This window comes from Poecilia reticulata, linkage group LG6 (genome assembly GCF_000633615.1).
Source record: "Poecilia reticulata strain Guanapo linkage group LG6, Guppy_female_1.0+MT, whole genome shotgun sequence".
Classification (NCBI taxonomy): Eukaryota; Metazoa; Chordata; class Actinopteri; order Cyprinodontiformes; family Poeciliidae; genus Poecilia; species Poecilia reticulata.
The window spans coordinates 2,202,653-2,211,325 of NC_024336.1; the positions used below are offsets into that span (position 1 = coordinate 2,202,653).

At 37.4% G+C, this 8,673-nt stretch overlaps 1 protein-coding gene and 2 long non-coding RNA genes across 5 annotated transcripts in view; 2 read left to right on the forward strand and 1 right to left on the reverse strand.

The window, feature by feature from the left end:
• Window positions 1–5,472, reverse strand: part of nts (neurotensin) — a 7,655-nt gene extending 2,183 nt beyond the window's left edge. The window contains exons 1-3 of the mRNA XM_008410871.2: window positions 5,392–5,472; window positions 3,809–3,870; window positions 81–296 (exon numbers count right to left, since the gene is read on the reverse strand). Coding sequence (XP_008409093.1) covers window positions 81–296; window positions 3,809–3,870; window positions 5,392–5,452 — 339 coding nt within the window. The 5' untranslated portion in view covers window positions 5,453–5,472. The remainder of the gene's footprint in view (window positions 1–80; window positions 297–3,808; window positions 3,871–5,391) is intronic.
• Window positions 303–5,995, forward strand: LOC103465749 (uncharacterized). Of its 3 annotated transcripts, none has more exons than XR_533841.2 (4): window positions 303–654; window positions 1,863–1,935; window positions 2,019–2,105; window positions 5,339–5,995. It is a non-coding gene; the product is annotated as an uncharacterized LOC103465749 (long non-coding RNA). The 3 variants fall into 3 exon arrangements; XR_001776665.1 differs by having other exon boundaries at window positions 5,342–5,995; XR_001776666.1 differs by lacking the exon at window positions 5,339–5,995 and adding an exon at window positions 2,252–3,018.
• Window positions 5,996–6,973: 978 nt separating this feature from the next.
• LOC108166356 (uncharacterized) lies at window positions 6,974–8,478 on the forward strand. Its single transcript, XR_001776673.1, has 2 exons — window positions 6,974–7,685; window positions 7,766–8,478. It is a non-coding gene; the product is annotated as an uncharacterized LOC108166356 (long non-coding RNA).
• The last annotated feature ends 195 nt before the right edge of the window (window positions 8,479–8,673 follow it).

Below are 8,673 nucleotides of genomic sequence, written 5' to 3' on the forward strand. Positions count from 1 at the left end.
TGTGTGTGTGTGTGTGTGTGTGTGTGTGTGTGTGTGTGTGTGTGTGTGTGTGTGTGTGTGTGTGTGTGTGTGCCTCTCACCCTCTCCTCCCGGCTCTGCAGCGCTCTGCAGATGTGTTGGAGGCTGTACAGCTCTTCCAGCAGCGGGAGGCTCCCTTCCCTCAGCTCGGAAGCCTCTGCCTCCTCTTCCTCCTCCTGCTCGCCGCTCCACGCCTCCTGCCGCAGGCCGCCCATCAGCCGGCACAGGTTGGTCAACGATACGTGCCAGAAGGGGGCAGTCTGCCTATTGTGTTTCATCTGTAACAGACAGAGAAGAACGGGGGCGGTCGGCTGGGACCGGGATCTTCATTGAATTGTGGATACGATGGAAAGGGATTCACTTTCAAAAGCTGACAGCATAATTAGATCCGGGTTTGGAGCGTAGGATGTCCGCGTTGAAGTTGAAACAGTCAGACAAAATAAAAGAAACTTTGAGTAATAAGAAGTTTTACAAATCAGATTAAGGTAAAAATAGAATCAGCCTAATGCAGAGTAATCCAATGTTCTTGTTAGAATTTCCGTCATGCTGCCTCTTGTTACCCTAACCCTCTATGTCCAGAGGACACCGACAAATGCACAAACTGGCTTAAAGTCAACAAAATAGACACTTTTGGTGGTAAGTATGTTAAACTCTTTCAAACTCATCCCACCTCATGTCTGATGTATTTTAAAGATCCTGAAACCTGGTGAAAGGTTAAAGGTGCAAAATGAGCTGAAGTTCTCTGAGAATTTCTATGAAAGGACGTTAGAAAGATATTTAAGACTTAATGTAGTTGAATTTTTAATCAAGCACAATAATTTGAAAGTTTAATGTTGTAATAGCTAAATTCTAACAATATATTGTGTCAGTTGTGATTCACATTTGACATGTGCAACAGAATCAGACTTACTAGCAAGCCTTAACCATAAAGCAGTTCTTATGTTTTATTTTGATGTAACTGAGAAGGATTAAACTAGGTAATTTTATGAAGTACTATTAATAAATGATTGAAAAATAGTAGTAGTAAAGAACCAAAGTAGTGAAGAACAAACTAGTAGAACACGCTAGTAGCAACTATGCTAATTGTAAAGCTAAACATGCTAGCAACCTGAGTTTCTCTTAACCAAAGTTCTATAATTCTGGTTTATATATAACTATATATGCACTATAAAGGCCACAGATAGCAGTACGCATTTATAATATTGTTTATTTGTTTATCATGATAAGAATTTGGATTTATTGTAATGACGATTTTGCTTTAGTCCCAAAAGTGACGACCTTGCTTAACACGTTAACTTTCTCCTCTGTTTCATGAGAGCCTCAATAAACATCAATGAATTCGCAAATATGACTTAATGCAGTTACTTTTTTTAGTTTAGTAAATCCCACATCTTTATTTAAATTGTGTCTTTAAGAAACTAATTGAAAAATAGGAATGCTTTTTATTAGCAGTATTTGTGTTTATTGGACGTTGATCGCTGTGCTATGCAGTCATAACTAAAAAAAAAAACACACAAAAGACACTTATCGTTATCACAATAGTACCACAAAATATCGTGATAACATTTTAAGTCAGATGTAAAAGTTTGACTTTAGTTTTTAATTATTAACATTTTAGTAACATCACAAACTGTTAAACTTTATCCTTTGACTTGGATGTAGCTTTGCAGGTTGTAGTAGGTAAATAACATCCAGATTGAGAAATGTTAAATGCATGCTAACAACTCGTCCATTAACCACTGTGCAGATGAGTTGCACAACAAAAAAAAGTTCTATTAGTTTAGTTTTGTTTTATTGGTAGGACGTTAATTTGTTACATTGGGATGTTTCTATTTGCTAAGTAGGAGATAAAGAGCTCTCAAAGAAACAATGAGCTGCCGACATTTGGAAATCAATCAAAGACTTACACAGCTCCAGGTTAGTTAAATGTACAGACACATGCATGGCCCTATGAGGCCATGTGTTGTTAAGACATTTTCTTTATTGCTTTCTTTTTGAAGGGCAGCCACAACAAATATCGTCATTTCAACAATGGAAACCTACGAAAGACGACGAACCGAGGTCAATGGAAGACAAGTCAGTCTAAGGTAAGCGCATTCTGTATTACAGTGACACATTCTGATAAGAGACTGCCTCTTGTATCTCATCAGCGGGTTATTCAGTCTGAATGATCACCAATATCGTTCAAATGGAGAGTGACAGCATCCTCTCTTTATGCTGGTTCTCCTTCCAGTTTCTTGAGCGCTCTATCAGTCATCCGACAACTTGGAATCACGATCATCACCCCTGAGCGAGTGCCGAGCATCGGCAGCAATGAATCACACAGCTGATTTGTCACCGTCACGTCTCCGTGCGAGCGGCCCGGTTGTTTATCAGGCAGAGAAAAGGAGCAGGATGTGATGTCGTTAGGAAGCTGTCAGCTCCATCTGAATCCCATTAGCCAGTCTCTGCGTCTTTACACTTCCTCTCTTAAAGAGTTATTCTTTTATTGACTGGATATGATCGTTACAGATGGGCGAATCGATCCAAAATATTGGTAATTTCGATACCAAGCTGATATCAGCATCGGACCGTTATTAAAGTGATACGATCGATGCTTTAGTTTCAGATTCCCTCTTGAAATGCTATTTTCTTTTCGTATTGTGGCTTCTCAGTGCTACCTCAAAAGTAGTACCTTATTTAGGAAAAAATGTGCACAAAATTGTTTGCTATTTCAATCGTTTATCATGTTAGTGTGCAATGACATTGTTTTGTAGACACCTATGAACTTTGTCCAAATTCTGCTCGAGGTTTAAATAAAAACAAAAATCGGAAAAACACCTATAATTAAAAAATTTGATGATATATTAAACTAAAATAATAAAAAATATCATCAGAATCGAATTGATACTAGTGTGGTAAGATCAATGCTTTAAGTTCAGATTCCCTCTTGAAATTTTATTTTAGTATTGTAAGTTTCCCCAACTCAATGGAAATAAAAATTTGTTTTGATTTTTGCATTTTATTTAGGAAAAAAAAAATTTTGTTTGTTTTTCTATTGATTCAGTTTGTCATGTTAATATGTCATTAAATTATTTTGTAGACACTTATAGACTTTGTGCAAATTCAGTCCTGGCTTGTCCGAAAATAATTCAAGCACAGAAGCATCAGCAGTTTGATGATTTATTCAACTTTAGCAAAAAATAATACTATCAGTATCGGTATTGGTATTGATACTATCGTGTAAGATCGATATTTACATTTTATTTTTATTTTATTAGACACCTACAAACTTTGTTGAAATGATCTCTCAGGCTTCAATGAAATAATTTAAAGAAAAAAACTCAAAAACGCCTATAGGTCCGAAGTTTGACGATATATCAAATTGAAATAATAAATGTATCAGTATCAGTATTGGCGATACTGTCCGTGTATTTACCAAAATATGCAGTATCACACACCTTTAATGATCAAGATAATGTGATAAAAGTCCAAAAGCAACAAGTGATTCACTTTTCACCTTTTCTTCTCTTTCCCAATCAGTGGATTTTTTGACTGTGTGGACGAGAACATTTTTATTCCACAGTACACCAGGGGCCGTCGGTGCCCTCTTTAGATTGATTATTTTCCACCCACTCAGCCTGAACACAAGTAGGTGGGGTGGGGGTTTCCACTGCAGATTTTTATGAGAGGACACCTGGTCGGCCCGTGCGGGTGAAGGTGGGAGGTCACTAAAAACACCCGGTGCTTTTTGGAGACCGGCTCTCTGATGCTGCAGGGGTAAAAAAAAAAAAGAAGAAAGAGAACGTACCTTAGAGGTGAAGAGGCTGGTGAGGAGCTCCTCAGCGAGCGCTCGCTGCTCCTGCTCTACATCTGACAGAGAAACAGGATCAGAAAACCATCCAGCCAGCAGGGGAGAGTGTTACAAGACAGGAGTGTTTTCAATAATGAGAGCTTTTTTCCTTGTTGAGGAAGTTAATGTATCTTGACAACAGTTTAACAAGGCTGAAGGCGACATCAGTGTTCCGGCAGGTGATTCAGTTTATATCAATTTCATGTCCAGCTGCTTCATCAGGGCCGATACATAAAATATTTAGGAAAAAGCTCATTTATGAATGTCTAGGTTAAAGCAAAATATTCAGATTACACTACAAAACTGGATTTTGAAGCATTAGCAACATTACTCACTAGAATCGTGTTAATTCAGGATATTAGTCCTTAAATGTAATGTTAAATAACGCTCAAACTGCTTCATTTTGGTAGCAAATCTTACAGAAACATGTTGATGAGAAGTGAGCTGGTGTTCTCAAGAGTTTGGTAGTAAATTGTGTCCAGATTTAGCTGGTTGGGTAGCAACGTCTAGGATTTAGCCAGCTGATACAGTGGCTCACAAAAGTATTCATACTCTTTTGAACTTTTCCATATTTTGTCACATTAAGACCACAAACACAAATATGTTTCATTGGAATTTAATGTAGAAAACCAACACGAAGTGATAAACAATTTGAAGTAGAAAGAAAATTATGCATGATTCAATTTTTTTTATCTCATAACCCCATGAAAATTTTGCCTCCAAAACATATAAGTTAATAAGAGAAAAGGTTTGAATCTCTGCTAAATTTAAGTCTTTATCAAAATTTCACAGATGTTTGATGCCTAATCACAAACTAATTACAATTAAATGTTATTTTTAATAAACAAAATGACTTGTTTATAATTTATAAGTCATGACTCTTCTCCCAGTGGGAACAATCAAAAACCTGTTTGTTCATAATAATGACAGAAGCTCAGAAATTATTAATTTACTTAAAGTTTTAGGTCTTTAAAATAAATAATTTATTTATTTTGGATGTTGAAATAAGAAATTTTAATAAATATTATGCTTTTGAGTTCTTTCATTTGATTAATAAGTTATGAAATGGGAAATCTTACTTGTTGCTGTAAATGTAAAATAATAGAAGTGGAAATTACATTTATTTACGTAAAGTCATCTTTGAAAGTAATTTCACAAATCTAATAATTTAGTTTTTTTCTTTTTATTTATTGGTTACAGTTTATTTTATCAGTGTGGATTTATCTAATTTTCCACACACAAATTTCAAAGGAAAACTGAACTGCAGACATTTGAATGTTTCCTTGAGGTTTAACTTAAATAACACATTTTTTTTCCAAATAGCAAATTCTTAAACACTTGTCAAATTAATTCAACTTTTCAGCAAACACGATTCGTCTTGAAAAGCATCTGATGTTGCATAAACTTTCTGAAACCATGCACCTGTTGAACGCTCTAAATCACGTGAACCCGGGGAGAAAACATCCATTTTGTGACTTTTTGGTCCAGCAGATGAAACGACAGAGGAGAATGGGACCCGCTGAGCGATGCCTGCTGCTTACCTGTGCAGAGCGCGCCGCATGGGAAACAGAGGAGGAGCACACAAGCCAACTGCGCCTGCATCTTGACGACAAAATGAGAAAAGGTGTGAAACAAAAGGGGGGCTTCCGCAGTGAGGAGTTGACCTGAGGACGAGCCTAGTCCATAAGGTTAAGGGTCAGAGCGCGACTGAAGAGGCTGGAGACGAATTTATGGAGACGATGCTGCTGCTTCTTTTTTTTCCCCCTTCTTTTTTCCTCCTCAAGGTCTGAGATGGTTGTCAGAGCTTCCTGGTTGGATGTGAAGTGCGGTGGGCTCCATTCCCTCCGTATATAAGAGCCCGTGTGATGTCAGAGCGTGGGTCTCTTCCCCCCTCCCCCGGCCCCTCCAGATCGTCTCCCTCCACTCACGTTGCTGCGTCTCGCCGGTCGTCACTCTGGCATCACGGGGCAGAAAGGTTTTTGCGTCACTGCTCGGCAGATTTTTGGTTTTTTACATCTTCAGTGGAAGAGGTTAGCTGTACGTTGGTCTCTGAGTGGTGGAGGGTGACGCACAGATCACCGTTTCTGTCACCGTTTGAAAAAAATATATATACAAAATAAAGCACAAAGCATTGTTCTCTGTTAATTACCGGACGAGTTTGAAACAAGTTGATCAGGCAGCTCTGGGCCAGTGTCTGTGAAATGCTTCACTCATCACTCAGGGATTCACGTAATAATTCAGTCAGCTTGTTAGAAAAGTTCATAGACTTTTTTCCAATTACAACATTTTCTCTATAAATGCGTAAAAACGTACAATATCCTTAGCACTTTTTTAAGTGCTAATAGATTAGGGGTGCACCAAGAATCGGCCGGCAGATTTATCAACTTTGATTTTCCTAATTTTGGGGGATCTGTGATCAGCCGATAGTTGCTTGTGAAGCCGATCTTTTCTACCTCGACAAAGATCTAAAAATCAGCCACTGGCTCCTGCTGCTCTCCAGTGAGAGGCCTGTTAGCCCCGCCCACCAGCTCATGTCTGCACRTTTTAGTCAACCCATGTTGGCAACTTAGCAACTTTCTTCCTATATTTAATGAGATTTCAGACAACCCCCCCTGACCCCCCAAAAAACCATATCAGCCAAAATTGCAACTGGCAGGTCAGACTTTTTAAAGATAGGTGATCGGTCAGAAAACTGCAATCGGTGCAGCCTGTCAAAATAAACAATAAATCAATTAATGGCATGATCAGTTAAAACGAGTTAGATCATTTCCATTTGGATGATTGTTTTTCTTGTAGCTCTCTCTCTTTTACCTCTTTTACCAAAGACTGTACAACAAACAGTCTGGTGCAAAATTCCTTCACTCAAATTTTAGTGCTAATTTTATTTGTTTTATTTGCTTAGTTTGAATATTTAAAATGCCTGCCACATCCAGTGTTAAATGTTAGTTAGAATTTAAAGTTTCTTGATCTTTGAGAGTGTGTAATTGTATTATTATTTACTATTATTATTATTATTATTATTATTATTATTATTATTATTATTATTATTATTATTATTATTATTATTATTATCATCATTATATTACTTGAAAATGATCTCAAAGCAACAATATTATCGTTTATCGCAATAGGTTCTGGGACGATAGATTTATCATCCAGCAAAATATGTCATTGTGACAGGCCTGGTTGTGTTACAGCAGCTCTGTAGCAGCAGTGGCTTTGTGTTTTATTGCTCTGGAGCCTTTGGGGTGTGTGTTAACACACTGCTGCTGCTGCTGCTAATTGATCTAGGCACTAAAGGGCTTCCCTAGTCATTTAAACATCATCATTCTGTGGTGTAAAGATTACTCATAATTGGAAAACACTCAAGACTAGTACAAAGAAAATAGCAAACAGGAACCAGAATACGTGAATAGCATCTTCACACGTCAGGTAAATGAGACCCAAACCTACTTTTTTTGCCCCTTTGACCAGTCTGGACGGCCAAATTCTGATCTTTTCAGCCCCAAAAAATCTGATTTGCGTCAGTTCCATATATGGTACAGCAAATACGCATTTGATCGTCTTCAAACCTTTGCGTCATTTATGAGAGAGAAATGTAACCAGGATCATTTTTTCATTTTTGTTAGATTCAGTTTTATTTATTTATTTTACTTAAAGATTTATTTAAAAAATAAAATCCTCCTTTCCTTAATTTATTCAGCACAAAATAAACCAAGCGAGAACAAAACAACACACTGTTCTCGCGGGGTTTTAAAGTCACATGACAGCTGCTGCTTACATGGCTGATGAACAGCTTCCTGGGTAGGAGACGCTGTCAGACGCTGGAGTGCAGGTTGGTTTCTGGTTTGTGTTTAAAGTCTTTATCAAATGTCTATTGTGCCATCGTTCACTCGTATGACTTTTAATCTGCAGACGTGCGATTGTTTAGCCAAACGTTCTAGAGAGCACACGGTTTGTCAAGTGGGAACAGGTGAATGTTTTGTTTGTTTGTTTGTTTGTTTGTTTGTTTGTTTGTTTGTTTGTTTGTTTGTTTGTTTGTTTGTTTGTTTGTGAGCTAGCATGCTAGCACTAGCCTCCCATCTATTGTTGAACTCGGTCAGTATGAACACTGAAACATTTAAACTGACAATATTTCAATTATAAAACACTATCATTGTGTAAAATGAAATGCCTGAGTATTTGCATGAGTTTAACTAATGTCATGTAAACTCATTTTGCTGCAGTAATTTGAAAGACATGTACATGTGGAATTGGTCATTCAAGCCTGTTTTGTACAGGCAGGTTCTGTTCCAGATTCCCATTCCAGGATTCTGGATCTAGGTTCAGTCCTAGATTGTCTGTTACCATAGCGTCCTGACTGGCGAGCTAACCCAAACAGCGGATCACAGAAACACCACAACCTATCAACTTCTTCCAAACTGGTAGGAGACATTCAGCCCAACAATCTTCACTCTGGACTGGACCACAAAGAAGGGAACTGGATTATTTTCTTTTTCATTATTTCATTCATCAGCAGCAAGAAACTGAACTCCTTGGACAAAGGAAAACATTCTGGACTTTAACCGTTTTGAATAACCTGTATGTATATATTTTAAATATGAATACATTTCACTAGTTTTGCACCATTTGGTTGTCTGTGTGTTTTTACAAATTGCCACTTCCTCCAGCAGTCGAACCTATTCTAAGAATTATTCTGATTTGATTTAACTTTGATTATTTATTTAATCATTCTAATATTCCTAGATGTAATGTTACAGAAACTTTATAATTCTGCACCAAACATGGTAAATCTGGATGTAAACAATGGCTGAAAATTCTAA